We start from the raw sequence: 21,747 nt of genomic DNA, 5'->3' as shown, positions 1-21,747 counted from the left end.
TTAAACAAATCAAAATATATTTCATATTTGTGATTCTTCAAAGTAGCCACCCTTTGCCTTGATGACAGCTTTGCATTCTCTCAACCAGCTTCATGAGGTAGTCACCTGGAATGGATTTCTATTTACAGGTGTGCCTTGTAAAAAGTTAATTTGTGGAATTTCTTTCCTTGTTAATGTGTTTGAGCCAATCAGTTGTGTTGTGACAAGATAGGGGTGGTATACAGAAGATAGCCCTATTTGGTAAAAGACCAAGTCCATATTATTACAAGAACAGCTCAAATAAGCAAAGATAAACGACAGTCCATCATTATTTGATGAAGGTCAGTCAATCTGGAACATTTCAAGAACATTGAACGTTTTTTCAAGTGCAATTGCAAAAACCATCAAGCGCTATGATGAAACTGGCTCTCATGAGGACCACCACAGGAAAGGAAGACCCAGAGTTACCTCTACCGTCGAGGATAAGTTCATTAGAGTTACCAGCTTCAGAAACACGAGCAATGGAAAGCTGCCAGAGCGCGTGGGGACATTGCTTACGTCCACTATGACAGGCTCATTGTCGACCTTCCCTCCCAGAAGCCTGGAAGGGATGAGAGAGCCTATGGGTTTGCAGCTTCAACCCCCCAACACAGACACACCAATTGATTAATGGACTGCTGAATGTATATTTTTTTCTCTTGCTTTGTTTGCTCTTTTCCATATTATATCTATCTCTGATAAGCTACCCAGGGAAGGGCCGAAAATAGCTCATATTGATATATGTAGCCTTAGAAATAAGGTTCATGAAATCAATAACTTGCTAACATCAGATAACATTCATCTATTAACCATTTCTGAGCAATACAAGGATATAACATCTATAGAAGAGACAGAAATGCTTACGGCAGAGCCATATCCCTGTAATGTTTAGAGAAGATCTTATGTCAAGTGGTATTGAAGTGTTGTGGTTGCAGGTTTACTTGGCACATCTAAAGCCTTTTCTTTTGGGGTGTTGCTATAGGCCACCAAGTGCTAACAGTCAGTATCTAAATAATATGTGTGAAATGCTTGATAGTGTATGTGATGTAAACAGAGAGGTCTACTTTCTTGGGGACCTGAATATTGACTGGTTTTCATCAAGCTGTCTGCTCAAGAGGAAGCTTCTTACTGTAACCAGTGCCTGTAATCTGGTTGAGGTTATTAAAGACCCTTGCTCCCTTCGGTCTCAATGTAGACTTTGATCTGAAGCCATTCTTGTGATTTTGCTATTGCAAATGTTTGTAGGCTTATGTAGCCAAATTGTATCTATGATCATATGCTATCCATTTATGTTTTTTGGTATGCTATTTTAATATATGAGAATGATATCAGGCCACAACCGGCCACCATAACCTGTTGTTGAAAAAACATGTGTGTTATTGCTTTTCAACCTCTGCCATATCGTGGATTCAGAGCTATCTATCTAATAGAACTCAAAGGGTTTTCTTTAATCTCTCTGGGAAATGTGCTACTACTAGCGTCCCACCCCGCCAACAGCCAGTGAAATAGCAGAGCACCAAATTCAAAACAACAATCTCATAATTCAAATTTCTCACACATTATTATTATACATTATTATACACCATTTTAAAGATAAACTTCTCGTTAATCCAACCACAGTGTCCGATTTCAAAAAGGCTTTACGGCGAAAGCATACCATTAGATTGTGTTAGGACAGCACCTAGACAAGAAAAACCACACAGCCATTTTCCAAGCAAGGAGAGACGTCACAAAAACCAGAAATACAGCTAAAATGAATCACTAACCTTTTATGATCTTCATCAGATGGCACTCATAGGACTTCATGTTACACAATACATGTATGTTTTGCTCGATAAAGTTCATATTTATATCCAAAAAACCCATTTTACATTGACGTGTAATGTTCAGAAATGTTTTGCCTCCAAAACGTCCGGTGAATGAGCACATCAATTTACAGAAATACTCATCATAAATGTTGATAAAATATACAACTGTTATGCATAGAATTAAAGATAAACATCTCCTTAATGCAACCGCTGTGTCAGATTTCAAAAAAGCTTTACGGCGAAAGCACACTTTGCAATAATCTGAGTACAGCGCTCAGTCACCAAAACAAGCCATACAGATACCCGCCATCTTGTGGAGTCAACAAAAGTCAGAAATAGCATTATAAATATTCACTTACCTTTGATGATCTTCATCGGAATGCACTCCCAGGAATCCCAGTTCCACAATAAATATTTGTTTTGTTTCAATAAAGTTCATCTTTATCTCCAAATACCTCCTTTTTGTTTGCGCGTTTAGTCCAGCATTCCAAATTCACAAGAGCGCCCGTTTAGTCCAGACGAAAAGTCCAAATAGTTACATTACAGTTCGTAGAAACATGTCAAACGATGTATAAAATCCATCTTTAGGATGTTTTTATCATAAGTCTTCAATAATTTTCCAACCGGACAATTCCTTTGACTTCATAAAGGAAAGAGAAGGGAGCTCGTGCTCACGCCCGTGCGCGTGACTGAGAAGATGGCCTACTGCCAGACACCTGATTCCAACAGCTCTCATTCTCTTCCCATTCACAGTAGAAGCCTGAAACAACGTTCTAAAGACTGTTGACATCTAGTTGAAGCCTTAGGAAGTGCAATATGACCCAACAGACACTGTATATTGGATAGGCAGTCACTTGAAAAACTACAAACCTCAGATTTCCCACTTCCTGGTTGGATTTGTTCTCAGGTTTTTGCCTGCCATATGAGTTATGTTATACTCACAGACATCATTCAAACAGCTGTAGAAACTTCAGAGTGTTTTCTATCCAAATCTACTAATTATATGCATATTCTAGCTTTTGGGCCTGAGTAGCAGGCAGTTTACTCTGGGCACCTCATTCATCCAAGCTACTCAATACTGCCCCCATTTCCCAGAGAAGTTAATCGAAGTGTCAAACATGTAAAGTGTGGAGTACCGCAGGGCAGCTCTCTAGGCCCTCCACTCTTTTCTATTTTTACCAATGACCTGCCACTGGCATTAACCTATTACATCTAGATGTTCCGCTAGCGGAACACCGCTCCAATATCCAATGATAGGGCGTGGCGCAAATTACAAACTCCTCAAAAATCCCAAAACTTCAATTTTTCAAACATATGACTCTTTTACACCATTTTAAAGACAAGACTCTCCTTTATCTAACCACATTGTCCGATTTCAAAAAGGCTTTACAACGAAAGCAAAACATTAGATTATGTCAGGAGAGTACCCAGCCAGAAATAATCACACACCCATTTTTCAAGCTAACATATAATGTCACAAAAACCAAAACCACAGCTAAATGCAGCACTAACCTTTGATGATCTTCATCAGATGACACTCCTAGGACATTATGTTATACAATACATGCATGTTTTGTTCAATCAAGTTCATATTTATATCAAAAACCAGCTTTTTACATTAGCATGTGACGTTCAGAACTAGCATACCCACCGAAACTTCCGGTGAATTTACTAAATTACTCACGATAAACGTTCACAAAAAACATAACAATTATTTTAAGAATTATAGATACAGAACTCCTTTATGCAATCGCGGTGACAGATTTTAAAATAGCTTTTCGGTGAAAGCACATTTTGCAATATTCTGAGTAGATAGCCCGGCCATCATGGCTAGCTATTTTGACACTCACCAAGTTTGGCACTCACCAAACTCAGATTTACTATAGGAAAAATTGGATTACCTTTGCTGTTCTTCGTCAGAATGCACTCCCAGGACTTCTACTTTACACCCAATGTTGTTTTGGTTCCAAATAATCCATAGTTATATCCAAATAGCGGTGTTTTGTTCTTGCGTTCAAGACACTATCCGAAGGGTGACGCGCCGGCGCGTATCGTGACAAAAAAATTCAAAATATTCCATTACCGTACTTTGAAGCATGTCAAACGCTGTTTAAAATCAATTTTTATGCGATTTTTCTCGTAAAATAGCGATAATATTCCGACCGGGAGACGTCGTTTTCGTTCAAAGACTGAAAATGTAAAATGCACTCTTCACGTGCACGTGCACGTGCGCACCCGTTTCATTGTTCTGAGATCGACCACTATCCAAATGCGCTACTGTTTTTCACCCAGGAACTGCAGAGTCATCATTCCCCGTTCTGGCGCCTTCTGAGACCCTATGGGAGCCTTAGAAAATGTCACGTTACAGCAGAGATCCTCTATTTTCCATAAAGAGGCTATAGAATGCCAAGAAATGGTCAGAGAGGCCACTTCCTGTATGCAATCTTCTCAGGTTTTGGCCTGCCATATGAGTTCTGTTATACTCACAGACACCATTCAAACAGTTTTAGAAACTTTAGGGTGTTTTCTATCCAAATCAAACAATTATATGCATATTCTAGTTTCTGAGCAGGAGTAATAACCAGATTAAATCGGGTACGTTTTTTTATCCGGCCGTGAAAATACTGCCCCCTATCCTAAACAGGTTAAACAAAGCATGTGTGTCCATGTATGCTGATGATTCAACCATATACGCATCAGCAACCACAGCTAATGAAGTCACTGAAACCCTTACCAAAGACTTGCAGTCTGTTTTGGAATGGGTGGCCAGTTATAAACTGGTCCTGAACATCTCTAAAACTAAGAGCATTGTATTTGGTACAAATCATTCCTTAATTTCTAGACCTCACCTGAATCTGGTAATGAATGGTGTGGCTGTTGAACAGGTTGAGGAGACTAAATTACTTGGCATTACCTTAGATTGTAAACTGTCATGGTTAAAACATATAGATTCAATGGTTGGTCAGATGGGGAGAGGTCTGTTTGTAATAAAGAGATGCTCTGCATTTTTGACACCACACTCCAAAAGGAAAGATCTGCAGGCTCTAGTGTTGCCTAATCTTGATTATTGTCCAGTCGTGTGGTCCAGTGCTGCAAGGAAAAACCTAGTTAAGCTGCAGCTGGCCCAGAACAGAGCGGCACGTTTTGTTCTTCATTGTAATCAGAGGGCTGATATAAATACTATGCATGTCAGTCTGTCTGTCACGACTTCCCCCGAAGTCGGTCCCTCTCCTTGTTTGGGCGGCGTTCTTCGGTCGACGTCACCGGCCTTCTAGCCACCGCCGATCCACTTTTCATTTTCCATTTGTTTTGTCTTAGTCTTACACACCTGGTTTCACTCACCCAATTACCTGTTTATTATTTAACCCTCTGTTCCCCATGTTTGTTTGTGAGTGATTGTTTGTTGTATTGTGGTCCGTATTGTGGGCTTGGTAATTCTCTTGTATATTGATGACATTGAGTAAAGTTGCTTTTATCTACTCATCTCTGTTGTCCTGCGCCTGACTCCTCTGCACCAGCTACACATAGATCCTTACACTCTCTTGGCTAAGAGTTCAGGAGAGACTGACTGCATCACTTCTTCTTATAAGAAACATTAATGTCTTGGAAATCCCAAATTGTTTGTGTAGTCAACTTACACACAGCTCTGACAGACACACCTACCCCACCAGACATGCCACCAGGTGTCTTTTCACAGTCCCCAAATCCAGAACAAATTCAAGAAAGCGTACAGTATTATATAGAGCCCTTATTGCATGGGACTTCCTTCCATCTCATATTGCTCAAATAAACAGCAAACCTGGTTTTAAAAAAAGATAAAGCAACACCTCACAGCACAACGGCTCGCCCCTATTTGACCTAGATAGTTTGTGTGTGCATTGATATGTAGGCTACATATGCCTTTAAAAAAAATGTATGTAGTTCTGTCCTTGAGCTGTTCTTGTCTATTGATGTTCTGTATTATGTCATGTTTCATGTTTAGTGTGGACCCCAGGAAGAGTAGCTGTTGCTTTCGCAACAGGTATTCAGTATCCTAAAAAAATCCAAAATCCCAAAATGCACATTAGACCATTGAAAATCTGTTCTTTGGTCTGATGAGTCAAAATTAGAGATTTTGGGTTCCAACCACCGTGTCTTTGTGAGACGCAGAGTAGGTGAATGGATGATCTCCGTATGTGTGGTTCCCACTGTGAAGCATGGAGGAGGAGGTGTGGTGGTGTAGGGGTGCTTTGCTGGTGACACTGTCAGTGATTTATTTAGAATTCAAGGCACATTTTTATTGCTGTACAACACAGTGTCTTCAGGCTACTGTGTCTCATTTTGATAGTATAGACCTAGCTACTTTTTTAAGTACCGTATTTAAATATCAGTTTTGAAATTGTGTGAGCTCCTGTGGTCAAAAGACTCAAACAACTACTGTGTTTATTACTTATGTGTATTTCAGTTATTTGTACTCCAATAATAATAAAAATATTAAAGACCCTTTGATGTTGTCTGTCTCCTGTATAAATCCTCCAAGTATACCTATTATTGATTAGTCAATATCCTAGAAAACATAGTTATTAACACTGAATGCCAATTTTTCTATGCCTACTTTTCCGAAGAAAAATCGTTCCCTGGACCTGATCGACGTGCCTGTGTCAAGGTCGATCGGAAGTGGGTGAATGATTATGAAGAATAGTGATGGAAGCTCGGCTCTTTTTACTGACTCGGATCTTTTTGACTCGTTCAGTCAAAATAAATCTTTCGACTCATTTCGTTCATTTGAGTCATTAATCCTGCTGTAGAATTAAACGAACGACTAAAATGAACGATTCAATAAGAAAAATGAATCATGACTCTCGAGTCAGTATAAAAAGTAGCGTTCAAAAAAAAAAAATCGTTCGCGAACTGCACATCACTAATAAAGAACTGGGGCTGTGTTTGGGTTGGACTCTCTAGGCTACGCTCTGAGTGTAACATTTGAGTATTTGAAATTTCACGATTTTGTTGCAGTACAAATATTATAGATTTTAGCTACACAATTTGAACTTCAACTGTGGATTTTAAAGTGTCCTAGATCAACTCATCTGCTTGACGGAATTACTTTTGTTTTCACTTTGTTCCTACATATGGTGCAAACGTCAGTAGCCTTCCAAGCTGATTTACCATGTCCGGGTAAGTTACTGCAATATGTGTGAACCAGTAGCCTACTGTAATAGAGAATAATGTTGTATTTCTTTTGAGTACCTATCCCAAATGACACTGAAAAAACGGAACTATCTTCTTTGCATAAATCGCGCGGTGACTTCCTTTTACAGTAGGCTAGGCTGTATGAGATTCATATTTTTGATGTATTTAACTAGGCAATAATTTCCCGTAAAATAGATTTCATGAATCCTGTGGTGTTTATTTAGCCCTGGTAGCACACGCTTTCAGGTGAATGTTCAAAGTGCAATAACGACCATGCCAGTCCAGACATTGCTTACATATCTATCCTATTAGATTCTAAGCTGCGGGAGGATCTCAGAAAATCGATTTTCTTCACTACTACAACTTTGGGAGATATTTCAACAAAACGATTTTGTGAAATGTTGAAAAGATATACAAGCAGGAAAGCCTTAATAAGATAAATAAAACAAGTTTTAGATCATTTTTGAACAAAGTAGTAATATGTTGGATGACTGTGTTGGGGGCAACTCGCCCCTCGCTCCCTAGTACACTACTGTTACATCATGTCAATTTCATTATAACATCATTTTGCTCCCAAGTCAGGTATGGTGTTCATAAATTAACTCTGGAGTGCCAGAGTGCACTCGTAAATTCAGAGCCTTCGCTCTCGGATTGTTCAGGGCGCACACTGAAACCGGATGCTCACGCAGAGTAGTAGGGTTGATCTGAACGTTCTGACCTCACAACGGCAGTCACGCTAACTTGCCAGCAATTTAATTAGGCTACATTTTTCTGCAACGTTTTTACTGACAATGGTCATATTCAACGGGTGTTGCGCGTTCGTAAATTCGCCAGTTATTCTGCGCTCTGGCACACTCCGACAAGAGTGCTTTGAAATCGGAGCCAGACTGAATTTACGAACACACCCTACACCCTACACTTCTCGACCCAGTCCAGAGGAGACTTGGAGCCACGCGGACCGTGTGGCGCAAGTGGAGATTTGGGGAGCTTGCTGATGGTTAGTAAGTGTCCTTTGGGCTGCAAAAGTGTTCTAAATAAAAATGAGGGCTTTTAACTAACTTTTACGACTTGCTCTTTTTATTATTAGATTGTTATGTGTTTATTTATTTATTATTTGATTTAGAATTGTAGGACCCTGTCACGTTGTATAAATGATAGGAGACAGGCGCAGGAATACGAAATATGCTTTTTATTTACTTCACCCAAGATAGCGCATGTCGTGAACATGACGGGGACGAAACCAAAAACAAACACGTAAAATATAACACAAGGCTGTAACCCAAACAAAGAGCGAGGTGTAAACCTCGAATATATATACACAGGACGAGACCCGTAATAACAAGAGCACAATAACGCGTAGTACCAAAGCCGAAACAGAGCACAGGTGCTCACAAGACCAACGGACATGGAACAATAACCGACAAGGACAAGGGGGGACAGAGGGCACCTATATGCACATACTAATCAGGGAAAATGGGAACGTCCGGTGTCGTAAAAATCTGCCGTTTCCAGCTACAATAGTAATTTACAACATTAACAATGTCTACACTGTATTTCTGATCAATTTCATGTTATTTTAATGGACATAAAATGGCTTTTCTTTAAAAAAACAAGGACATTTCTAAGTGACCCCAAACTTTTGAACGTAGTGTATGTGTGTGTGTGTGTGTGTGTGTGTGTGTGTGTGTATATATATATATATATATATATATATATATATATATATATACAGTACCAGTCAAACGTTTGGACACCTACTCATTCCAGGGTTTTTCTTTGTTTTTACTGTTTTCTACATTATAGAATGATAGTGAAGACATCAAAACTATGAAATAAAACATATGAATCATGTAGTAGCCAAAAAAGTGTTAAACAAATCAAAATATATTTCATATTTGTGATTCTTCAAAGTAGCCACCCTTTGCCTTGATGACAGCTTTGCATTCTCTCAACCAGCTTCATGAGGTAGTCACCTGGAATGGATTTCTATTTACAGGTGTGCCTTGTAAAAAGTTAATTTGTGGAATTTCTTTCCTTGTTAATGTGTTTGAGCCAATCAGTTGTGTTGTGACAAGATAGGGGTGGTATACAGAAGATAGCCCTATTTGGTAAAAGACCAAGTCCATATTATTACAAGAACAGCTCAAATAAGCAAAGATAAACGACAGTCCATCATTATTTTAAGGCATGAAGGTCAGTCAATCTGGAACATTTCAAGAACATTGAACGTTTTTTCAAGTGCAATTGCAAAAACCATCAAGCGCTATGATGAAACTGGCTCTCATGAGGACCACCACAGGAAAGGAAGACCCAGAGTTACCTCTACCGTCGAGGATAAGTTCATTAGAGTTACCAGCTTCAGAAACACGAGCAATGGAAAGCTGCCAGAGCGCGTGGGGACATTGCTTACGTCCACTATGACAGGCTCATTGTCGACCTTCCCTCCCAGAAGCCTGGAAGGGATGAGAGAGCCTATGGGTTTGCAGCTTCAACCCCCCAACACAGACACACCAATTGATTAATGGACTGCTGAATGTATATTTTTTTCTCTTGCTTTGTTTGCTCTTTTCCATATTATATCTATCTCTGATAAGCTACCCAGGGAAGGGCCGAAAATAGCTCATATTGATATATGTAGCCTTAGAAATAAGGTTCATGAAATCAATAACTTGCTAACATCAGATAACATTCATCTATTAACCATTTCTGAGCAATACAAGGATATAACATCTATAGAAGAGACAGAAATGCTTACGGCAGAGCCATATCCCTGTAATGTTTAGAGAAGATCTTATGTCAAGTGGTATTGAAGTGTTGTGGTTGCAGGTTTACTTGGCGCATCTAAAGCCTTTTCTTTTGGGGTGTTGCTATAGGCCACCAAGTGCTAACAGTCAGTATCTAAATAATATGTGTGAAATGCTTGATAGTGTATGTGATGTAAACAGAGAGGTCTACTTTCTTGGGGACCTGAATATTGACTGGTTTTCATCAAGCTGTCTGCTCAAGAGGAAGCTTCTTACTGTAACCAGTGCCTGTAATCTGGTTGAGGTTATTAAAGACCCTTGCTCCCTTCGGTCTCAATGTAGACTTTGATCTGAAGCCATTCTTGTGATTTTGCTATTGCAAATGTTTGTAGGCTTATGTAGCCAAATTGTATCTATGATCATATGCTATCCATTTATGTTTTTGGTATGCTATTTTAATATATGAGAATGATATCAGGCCACAACCGGCCACCATAACCTGTTGTTGAAAAAACATGTGTGTTATTGCTTTTCAACCTCTGCCATATCGTGGATTCAGAGCTATCTATCTAATAGAACTCAAAGGGTTTTCTTTAATCTCTCTGGGAAATGTGCTACTACTAGCGTCCCACCCCGCCAACAGCCAGTGAAATAGCAGAGCACCAAATTCAAAACAACAATCTCATAATTCAAATTTCTCACACATTATTATTATACATTATTATACACCATTTTAAAGATAAACTTCTCGTTAATCCAACCACAGTGTCCGATTTCAAAAAGGCTTTACGGCGAAAGCATACCATTAGATTGTGTTAGGACAGCACCTAGACAAGAAAAACCACACAGCCATTTTCCAAGCAAGGAGAGACGTCACAAAAACCAGAAATACAGCTAAAATGAATCACTAACCTTTTATGATCTTCATCAGATGGCACTCATAGGACTTCATGTTACACAATACATGTATGTTTTGCTCGATAAAGTTCATATTTATATCCAAAAAACCCATTTTACATTGACGTGTAATGTTCAGAAATGTTTTGCCTCCAAAACGTCCGGTGAATGAGCACATCAATTTACAGAAATACTCATCATAAATGTTGATAAAATATACAACTGTTATGCATAGAATTAAAGATAAACATCTCCTTAATGCAACCGCTGTGTCAGATTTCAAAAAAGCTTTACGGCGAAAGCACACTTTGCAATAATCTGAGTACAGCGCTCAGTCACCAAAACAAGCCATACAGATACCCGCCATCTTGTGGAGTCAACAAAAGTCAGAAATAGCATTATAAATATTCACTTACCTTTGATGATCTTCATCGGAATGCACTCCCAGGAATCCCAGTTCCACAATAAATATTTGTTTTGTTTCAATAAAGTTCATCTTTATCTCCAAATACCTCCTTTTTGTTTCGCGCGTTTAGTCCAGCATTCCAAATTCACAAGAGCGCCCGTTTAGTCCAGACGAAAAGTCCAAATAGTTACATTACAGTTCGTAGAAACATGTCAAACGATGTATAAAATCAATCTTTAGGATGTTTTTATCATAAGTCTTCAATAATTTTCCAACCGGACAATTCCTTTGACTTCATAAAGGAAAGAGAAGGGAGCTCGTGCTCACGCCCGTGCGCGTGACTGAGAAGATGGCCTACTGCCAGACACCTGATTCCAACAGCTCTCATTCTCTTCCCATTCACAGTAGAAGCCTGAAACAACGTTCTAAAGACTGTTGACATCTAGTTGAAGCCTTAGGAAGTGCAATATGACCCAACAGACACTGTATATTGGATAGGCAGTCACTTGAAAAACTACAAACCTCAGATTTCCCACTTCCTGGTTGGATTTGTTCTCAGGTTTTTGCCTGCCATATGAGTTATGTTATACTCACAGACATCATTCAAACAGCTGTAGAAACTTCAGAGTGTTTTCTATCCAAATCTACTAATTATATGCATATTCTAGCTTTTGGGCCTGAGTAGCAGGCAGTTTACTCTGGGCACCTCATTCATCCAAGCTACTCAATACTGCCCCCATTTCCCAGAGAAGTTAATCGAAGTGTCAAACATGTAAAGTGTGGAGTACCGCAGGGCAGCTCTCTAGGCCCTCCACTCTTTTCTATTTTTACCAATGACCTGCCACTGGCATTAACCGCTCCAATATCCAATGATAGGGCGTGGCGCAAATTACAAACTCCTCAAAAATCCCAAAACTTCAATTTTTCAAACATATGACTATTTTACACCATTTTAAAGACAAGACTCTCCTTTATCTAACCACATTGTCCGATTTCAAAAAGGCTTTACAACGAAAGCAAAACATTAGATTATGTCAGGAGAGTACCCAGCCAGAAATAATCACACACCCATTTTTCAAGCTAACATATAATGTCACAAAAACCAAAACCACAGCTAAATGCAGCACTAACCTTTGATGATCTTCATCAGATGACACTCCTAGGACATTATGTTATACAATACATGCATGTTTTGTTCAATCAAGTTCATATTTATATCAAAAACCAGCTTTTTACATTAGCATGTGACGTTCAGAACTAGCATACCCACCGAAACTTCCGGTGAATTTACTAAATTACTCACGATAAACGTTCACAAAAAACATAACAATTATTTTAAGAATTATAGATACAGAACTCCTTTATGCAATCGCGGTGTCAGATTTTAAAATAGCTTTTCGGTGAAAGCACATTTTGCAATATTCTGAGTAGATAGCCCGGCCATCATGGCTAGCTATTTTGACACTCACCAAGTTTGGCACTCACCAAACTCAGATTTACTATAGGAAAAATTGGATTACCTTTGCTGTTCTTCGTCAGAATGCACTCCCAGGACTTCTACTTTACACCCAATGTTGTTTTGGTTCCAAATAATCCATAGTTATATCCAAATAGCGGTGTTTTGTTCTTGCGTTCAAGACACTATCCGAAGGGTGACGCGCCGGCGCGTATCGTGACAAAAAAATTCAAAATATTCCATTACCGTACTTTGAAGCATGTCAAACGCTGTTTAAAATCAATTTTTATGCGATTTTTCTCGTAAAATAGCGATAATATTCCGACCGGGAGACGTCGTTTTCGTTCAAAGACTGAAAATGTAAAATGCACTCTTCACGTGCACGTGCACGTGCGCACCCGTTTCATTGTTCTGAGATCGACCACTATCCAAATGCGCTACTGTTTTTCACCCAGGAACTGCAGAGTCATCATTCCCCGTTCTGGCGCCTTCTGAGACCCTATGGGAGCCTTAGAAAATGTCACGTTACAGCAGAGATCCTCTATTTTCCATAAAGAGGCTATAGAATGCCAAGAAATGGTCAGAGAGGCCACTTCCTGTATGCAATCTTCTCAGGTTTTGGCCTGCCATATGAGTTCTGTTATACTCACAGACACCATTCAAACAGTTTTAGAAACTTTAGGGTGTTTTCTATCCAAATCAAACAATTATATGCATATTCTAGTTTCTGAGCAGGAGTAATAACCAGATTAAATCGGGTACGTTTTTTTATCCGGCCGTGAAAATACTGCCCCCTATCCTAAACAGGTTAAACAAAGCATGTGTGTCCATGTATGCTGATGATTCAACCATATACGCATCAGCAACCACAGCTAATGAAGTCACTGAAACCCTTACCAAAGACTTGCAGTCTGTTTTGGAATGGGTGGCCAGTTATAAACTGGTCCTGAACATCTCTAAAACTAAGAGCATTGTATTTGGTACAAATCATTCCTTAATTTCTAGACATTTTACATTTACATTTTAGTCATTTAGCAGACGCTCTTATCCAGAGCGACTTACAGTAGTGAATGCATACATTTCATACAATTTCATACATTTTTCTTTATTTTTTTTTTCCTGTGCTGGCCCCCCGTGGGAATCGAACCCACAACCCTGGCGTTGCAAACACCATGCTCTACCAACTGAGCTACAGGGAAGGCTGACCTCACCTGAATCTGGTAATGAATGGTGTGGCTGTTGAACAGGTTGAGGAGACTAAATTACTTGGCATTACCTTGTATTATGTCATGTTTCATGTTTAGTGTGGACCCCAGGAAGAGTAGCTGTTGCTTTCGCAACAGGTATTCAGTATCCTAAAAAAATCCTAAATCCCAAAATGCACATTAGACCATTGAAAATCTGTTCTTTGGTCTGATGAGTCAAAATTAGAGATTTTGGGTTCCAACCACCGTGTCTTTGTGAGACGCAGAGTAGGTGAATGGATGATCTCCGTATGTGTGGTTCCCACTGTGAAGCATGGAGGAGGAGGTGTGGTGGTGTAGGGGTGCTTTGCTGGTGACACTGTCAGTGATTTATTTAGAATTCAAGGCACAGCATGGTTACGACAGCGATACGCCATCCCATCTGGTTTGCGCTTAGTGGGGCTATCATTTGTTTTTCAACAGGACAATGACCCAAAACACCCCCAGGTTGTGTAAGGGCTATTTGACCAAGAAGGAGAGTGATGTAGTGCTGCATCAGATGATCTGGCCTCCACAATCACCCGACCTCGACCCAATTGAGATGGTTTGGGAGAAAAAAAAATGTTTTGAAAGTGTGGCTACTTTAAATAATCTATAATCTAAAATGTACTTAGATTTAGATTTGTTTAACACTTTTTTAGTTACTTCATGAATCCATATGTGTTATTTCGTAGTTTTGATGTCTTCGCTATTATTCTACAATGTAGAAAATAGTACAAAATAAAGAAAACCCTTGAATGACTAGGTGCGTCCAACATATATGTATATATACATATATATGTATATATGTATATATTTTTAGTTTTTACACTTATTTAACCCCTTTTTTGGGTAGGCACAAAACTACTTTCATACAATTCTTTTTACCTGAACCGGTTACCTTCAGATAGGTCCCCTGACACTTGTGGGGGTCTGTAAGGGTTGCGGGAACTGGTGGCAGTGAAGTCAGACACAGGAGAGCAGAGATAGGTACAGTGAGGGAAAAAAGTATTTGATCCACTGCTGATTTTGTACGTTTGCCCACTGACAAAGAAATGATCAGTCTATAATTTTAATGGTAGGTTTATTTGAACAGTGAGAGACAGAATAACAACAACAAAAAATCCTGAAAAACGCATGTCAAAAATGTTATAAATTGATTTGTACTTTAATGAGGGAAATAAGTATTTGACCCCCTCTCAATCAGAAAGATTTATGGCTCCCAGGTGTCTTTTATACAGGTAACGAGCTGAGATTAGGAGCACACTCTTAAAGGGAGTGCTCCTAATCTCATCTTGTTACCTGTATAAAAGACACCTGTCCACAGAAGCAATCAATCAATCAGATTCCAAACTCTCCACCATGGCCAACACCAATGAGCTCTCCAAGGATGTCAGGGACAAGATTGTAGACCAACACAAGGCTGGAATGGGCTACAAGACCATCGCCAAGCAGCTTCGTGATGGTGTGGAGGGAGCTGAAGGTTCGAGTTGCCAAACGTCAGCCTCGAAACCTTAATGACTTGGAGAAGATCTGCAAAGAGGAGTGGGACAAAATCCCTCCTGAGATGTGGGCAAACCTGGTGGCCAACTTTTTTATTATGTTACTGTGTCAATCGACTCATAAACTAATCCTTAAATCCTTTCAGATAATGAGTCAAATAAGCACTAGGACTTAAACATAAGTAACAACCGTGAGTGAGCTGGTAGACACACTGGAGAGGTGGAAATTCCACTTCCACGCTTGGATGTGGTCGCATCCGTGCGAGATACAAATTCTAGTTGGTCACTTCACTCAAAACTGTCTATTTTTGAGGGCAGCTAAAACCATGATTTGGTCAGTAGCGTCCTGATTTCTGCATTAAAATGTTTGCTCTGCCCCTGCTTCTCCCTGTGCACTCTGAGTAGAAGGGGAAAAGGGGAGGAAGAGAACAAAATATATTCTTTTTGCGCAACATTTCACAATGTAATAGCACTACAAAAACAGTAGGGTATTGATCAAATCAAATTGTATTTGTCACATGCGCTGAATACAAAAGGTGTAGTCCCAGTGGCGATTTTATCATGTAAATCTTGGTGGGGCAAACTCAAAGATATTTGGGGAGATGCATGCCAGCAAAGCCACTAAACAACACAACACTAAACAATACATTAATTACACTATAACGGTAACAAATGGTGCCCACAAACTGTTAGGACCTACATAAAGCTGTCCCAACAGCAGAGCTTTCTTTTCAGCACCATGGAGTGAATCCTTAATGCTGCTACACCTGGCTATCAGCAGAGTCTTGTCTGGCAGCGAAACAATTCATTCAGCCTCATTTACTGCCTTGTTTAAATACATAGCTGATATGTCTGACTTGCTTTAACAAATGTGCTTTCTACTGACAACTGAGATGTACAAACTATGGCATAAGGGGACGATGAGCGGATAAGAGGCCATCCGTAATTTCAATTAAGATATTAATGAGCGAGCTAGGACGGACGTAGTCAATATAACTCTTTGTTCAGTACCTTTGAAACATAGAATTCAGAACATGGGTCGTTCTTACAGTATTCTCCCTGTACACTAAGTCAGAACTATAGAATTAATAAAGGGGGCATATAAGCAGACAATGAAAGCTCTTACAATAGGCTACATATACACCACCAACAGCTAACAGCTTACTACACAACACACAGTGCATTCGGAAAGTATTCAGACCCCTTGACTTTTTCCACATTTTGTTATGTTACAGCCTTATTATAAAATTGATTAAGTAGACTTTTTCCCTCATCAATCTACACACAATACCCCATGTAAAACATTTTAACAGAAATATTACATTTCATGTTTGTATGGGACTTTATTAACTCAATTATCATTATTTTTTACATTGTTTGCAAACTGATATGTGACACGTATTAATGCCAAAATAACATCCAAGCAGGCAACAATTTTATTCGATTTTTTTGCCAAGAGTGTGCAAAGCTGTCATTAAGGCAAAGGGTGGCTACTTTGAAGAATCTCAAATCTAAAATATATTTTGATTTGTTACATTTTTTGGGGGTTACTACGTGATTCCATATGTTTTATTTCATAGTTTTGATGTCTTCGCTATTATTTTAAAATGTAGAAAATAGTAAAAATAAAGAAAAACCCTTGAATGAGTAGGTATGTCCAAACTTTTGACTGGTACTGTACATAGTTTTTGCTAAACAGGTGGGGCTCAGAACAGCCCTGAATGACGGGTCGCCACTGTGTAGACCTTACCGTGAAATGCTTATTTACAAGCCCCTAACCAACAATGCAGTTTTAAGAAAAATAAGAGTTAAGAAAATATTTACGAAATAAACGAAATAAAAAAATTATAAAATAACAATAACAAGGCTGTATACAGGGGGTACCAGCACCGAGTCAATGTGCAGGGGTACAGATTAGTCAAGGTAATTGAGGTAATATGTACACTACCATTCAAAAGTTTGAGGTCACTTAGAAATGTCCTTGTTTTTAAAGAAAAGCACATTTTTTGTCCATTAAAATAGCATCAAATTGATCAGAAATACAGTGTAGAAATTGACTATTGTAGCTGGAAATACAGTTGTGCTTGACTATTGTAGCTGGAAAGGGCAGATTTTTAGTGGAATATCTACATAGGTGTACAGAGGCCCATTATCCTGTGTTCCAATGGCCCGTTGTGTTAGCTAATCCAAGTTGATCATTTTAAAAGGCTAATTGAAAACCTTTTTGCAATTATGTTAGCACAACTGAAAACTGTTCTGATTAAAAAAGCAATAGACTAGTTGAGTATCTGGAGCATCAGCATTTGTGGGTTCGATTACAGGCCCAAAATGGCCAGAAACAAGGCACTTTCTTCTGAAACTTGTCAGTCTATTCTTGTTCTGAGAAATGAAGGCTAGTCCATGCAAGAAATTGCCAAGAAACTGAAGATCTCGTACAACGCTGTGTACTACTCCCTTCACATAACAGCGTGACTCCGGGATGCTGGCCTTCTTGGCAGATTTCCTCTGTCCAATATCTGTTCTTTTTATTGGCCAATCTGAGATATGGCTTTTTCTTTGCAACTCTGCCTAGAAGGCCAGCATCCCGATTAGAATTCCCTGCTTTTATTTCGTCACACTCACAACTGCAAGCAGTTTTCTGTAATTAGCTCGCCATTAACTTGTAAGTAATGATCTTGTTGTGAGTTTATTTTCCCTGTAATAATGAATAAATGATTTGCTAAAGCTAAGACGTTGTCAGCTATGATATGGTCATTATTTGAACTGGCTAGCTACCAAGCTAGAAAATAATCAAAACATTCTTTAGAAAGTTGCCTGGTTTGCTAGATTGACATATATTTCATTCATTTTTAAAAGGATGGGTTTCTTGGTGTTAAAGTACAGCAGTTATACTATTTTGGACCATCAGGCTGCTGTTGTCATGCAGCCTGTCGTTTTTGTGTTTATACTTTTTCATGACGACAACGATAAGTTTGATGTTGGACGACTATAGAATGTTCATGATGTCACTGCAACAACTGTCCACAGACATGTTGATAGACAAACTTTAAATGAGCCTTAAGGTGTATGGCAGGCCAGTAACCTTTGCAACTAAATAATTTTACGGTGCATGGTCGCACACAGACTTTTATGGTCACACAAGGTGCCACCGGTGGATTCAAAATGAGTAGCCTAACAATTATTTACATGGCCCAGTTGCATTTGCAAACAAATAATTTTTATGTACGAAATCAATAATATGTAAACATAGGGTGACAGTTCTTAACTGACAGTGAGCAGTTAGCAAAGTAACCATAGACGGGAATTGACAATGGCTTACTATTAGGCATACATCCATATAAAACAAAGGTTATTTCTCAAGAACGTTCCAATTTCCATGGCAGCCTTGTTCCCCTTTTAAATTGTATTTATTTTTTCAAGTAGGTTACATAGATTAACAAAATGTGAATTGCACAGAATAAATAAAAAATGACCCTTTATAATCAGCGCTGAATGATGTATGACATCGCTTACATAAATGACAGTAATATTCTCTCCATAATCATTGTTCACTTAAACAGTTACTCTCTCAACAGTGAGGAGCCTAGACAAGAAAAAGGAGGCAGATGCTGACGGCTTGCCTCATCTCTTCTGCTGGGCTGCTTTCCAGGACACACAAGAGAGATGCTGCATAATAAGTCACCAGGAAGATAGAAGACAGAGTGTTTTACCCCTCATCCAAAAGTGGGGAGCCTACTGGCTAAGAAGGAGGCACATAGCTGGAGTCTTGCCTCATCTCTACTGCTTCTTCCCAGGACACAGGAGATGTAGTGTCACTAAGAAGGCTGCAGTTGACATGGACAATATGCTGAATCCCAAAACAATGGAGGATTTTAAAAGAGTTATCTTAATTTTAAGCTACTTCTCTACTGATCTGAAGCTCCTGTGAAAGAGTGGGCCCATGCCATGCTGAGGAGACAGAGAACTGACACTCTTCTAACTGTTTTGCTGTGGCTTCTCTTCTTCATCGCCATGACAATGAAACAGGCATATGGAATATCCATTTGCAGTAAAGAACTTCCTAGAATTGTGCAAAAATGCATTGAGGAAGTTCGCAAGATGGTATCAAGATATTTTCACTTGTTTTTCATATTACCTCATGAAATATACACTGAGTTTACTAAACATTAGGTACACCTTCCTAATATTGAGTTGCACCCCATTTTCCCCTCAGAACAGACTCAATTCATCGGGGCAGGGACTCTACAAGGTGTCGAAAGCGTTTCACAGGGATGCTAGCCCATGTTGACTCCAATGCTTCCCACAGTTGTATTAAGTTGGCTGGATGTCCTTTTGGTGGTGGCCTATTCTTGATACACACGGGAAACTGTTGAGTGTGAAAAACCCAGCAGCGTTGCAAGTTTTGACACACTCAAACTGGTGCGCCTGGCACCTACTACCATGATTGAAGTGTATTTAACAAGTGACATCAATAACGAATCATAGACTGACCAGGTGAATCCAGGTGAAAGCTATGAAAGAGCAGGTGTTCCTAAAGTTATGTTCACTCAGTCTATAATGGAATAAAATTCAATGCACTGTAGAATCAACATCAGCACACAATTACATTACTTTTTCACTGTTTGTTTTTATGTTTACATTATCTGTGTTGTAGCCTGTTATTTTCTCTCTTACCAGGAGTCATTTGATTGCAGACTGTACACCCCAACTTTAGATGATTATCAGGTATGTGGTTTATTTGTGTTATTTCTGCATTAATAATACAGTCACTAGTAAAAGTCTCTACACCCGTTGCACAGCCTTCACATTATGCTGCCCTAAAATAAAATCTAAAAATGTATTTGTCCTACCGATCTAAAAAAAAACATTTTATAGGAAATGTTCCAAATTAATACAAAATAGGAAATGAAAATGTCTTCATTGATGTCAACTCTATCCCAGAGTTAATAATCAGTGGAAGCACTTTTGGCAGCCATTACAGCTGTGAATCACTGTGAATAAGATTCTACCAACCTTGCACAACTCTTAGGGCAACATATCCATTGTTTTTGTCAAAATTACTCAAGCTAATAATTTTGTTTGGGAATTGTTGGACAGCAGTATTCAAACCTTTTCACAGATTTTCATGACGATTTAAGTCAGGAATGAGAATAAACCATTCAGAAACACTCAACACCTATTGGAAAGCCATTCTGTTGTGTTTTTGGCATAAACGTGTGTAATTGTGTAATTCTCCCCAGTCCCTGCCGGGGACAATCATACCCATAACATGATGCTGCTGTTGTGGTTCGTTTCCTCGTTCCGTGTCAATCATTGGCTCATTGGTGAAATTAGCATTATGACAATATCTTTAATTAATTAATTCAAAAACCTTTATTAATGCAATAGCAGACAGAAGTTGACATCAGGAACATAACGGAATTCTTAACATGTACATTTCTGTTCTCCCCAAATAACAACATCCCCCCATCCAGGAGGTAAAATGAGATACCCCTTGTCACTGCATACCCACATCCATCCAAAAGGTGCTCCCATGCCTTCCTCTATCCTAGAAAGGTTTACACCTGTCACCTGTTACTGTAAGTCTAACACACTAAAATCCCCTTTAGCATAGTTTCTCCTATCACTATACTCTTCTCTCAGTTGACCCATATATTCATGACAAGCTCTAGTGTCTCATATATCTTCCCGCTAACACATTAGGTAAGTTTCCTCCCTTCTTGTGACCACCCCAACATACCCATCCCATAATCCCCAAATGTTCAACAGTCTTTCTAGCCAAGCACTTTATTATACATATGTCACGACTTCTGCCGAAGTCGGGTCCTCTCCTTGTTTGGGCGACACTCGGCGGTCGGCGTCGCCGGTCTTCTAGCCATCATCGATCCACTTTTCATTTTCCATGTGTTTTGTCTTGTTTTTCCTCACACCTGGTTTCAATTCCCTCAATCACTTGTTGTGTATTTAACCCTCTGTTCCCCCCATGTCTTTGTGTGGGATTGTTTATTGTAGTGCTTGTGTACGTTCCCCGTGAGTGCACAACAGGTTATTTTTGTGCCCATGTATCTTGTTGTCCTGGATGCCGTTGGTTTTGCTTAATAAATCTCTGGTTATTACCCAGTTCTGCTCTCCTGTGCCTGACTTCTCTGCTGCCAATTACGCACCCCGCTACACATAAAGCAACAGAAAAACACAGTAGTCCTACCAGGAGTGGAACAATCATGGCAGACAGGAACATCATTACCTTACCCATCACGTTTCCAAATACACCATTAAACCAGTGTCCAATTTGGTCAAAGATGGTGTTGTCAGCTTTTCCCAGACTACAACCTAATTTAACCAGATCATTTATAATAGCTGTCATGTTGTCAGAGAAGTCAGGAAGCAACATAACACAGTAATCCTCATAATTTATTCCAAAGGACCTGTAGGCCCTTCTGTCTTTAGCCAATGTGTGCCATTTCTTCTCTGGTCATTACTGCCTTCAAATTCTGCACATTTAGTGACAACCCTGTACTTTC

At 39.3% G+C, this 21,747-nt stretch overlaps 1 protein-coding gene across 1 annotated transcript in view; it reads left to right on the top strand.

Moving 5' to 3' along the window:
* Positions 1 to 6,677: 6,677 nt before the first annotated feature.
* The window catches only part of LOC106580769 (interleukin 15, like), a 30,196-nt gene continuing 15,126 nt past the window's right edge, over positions 6,678 to 21,747 (top strand). The window contains exons 1-3 of the mRNA XM_045703587.1: positions 6,678 to 6,983; positions 18,802 to 19,327; positions 19,904 to 19,951. Coding sequence (XP_045559543.1) covers positions 19,172 to 19,327; positions 19,904 to 19,951 — 204 coding nt within the window. The 5' untranslated portion in view covers positions 6,678 to 6,983; positions 18,802 to 19,171. The remainder of the gene's footprint in view (positions 6,984 to 18,801; positions 19,328 to 19,903; positions 19,952 to 21,747) is intronic.

Source organism: Salmo salar, chromosome ssa20, assembly GCF_905237065.1.
Source record: "Salmo salar chromosome ssa20, Ssal_v3.1, whole genome shotgun sequence".
NCBI lineage: Eukaryota > Metazoa > Chordata > Actinopteri > Salmoniformes > Salmonidae > Salmo > Salmo salar.
Note: the sequence above shows the minus strand (reverse complement) of the source record. Positions and strands in the feature narration are given on the sequence as shown.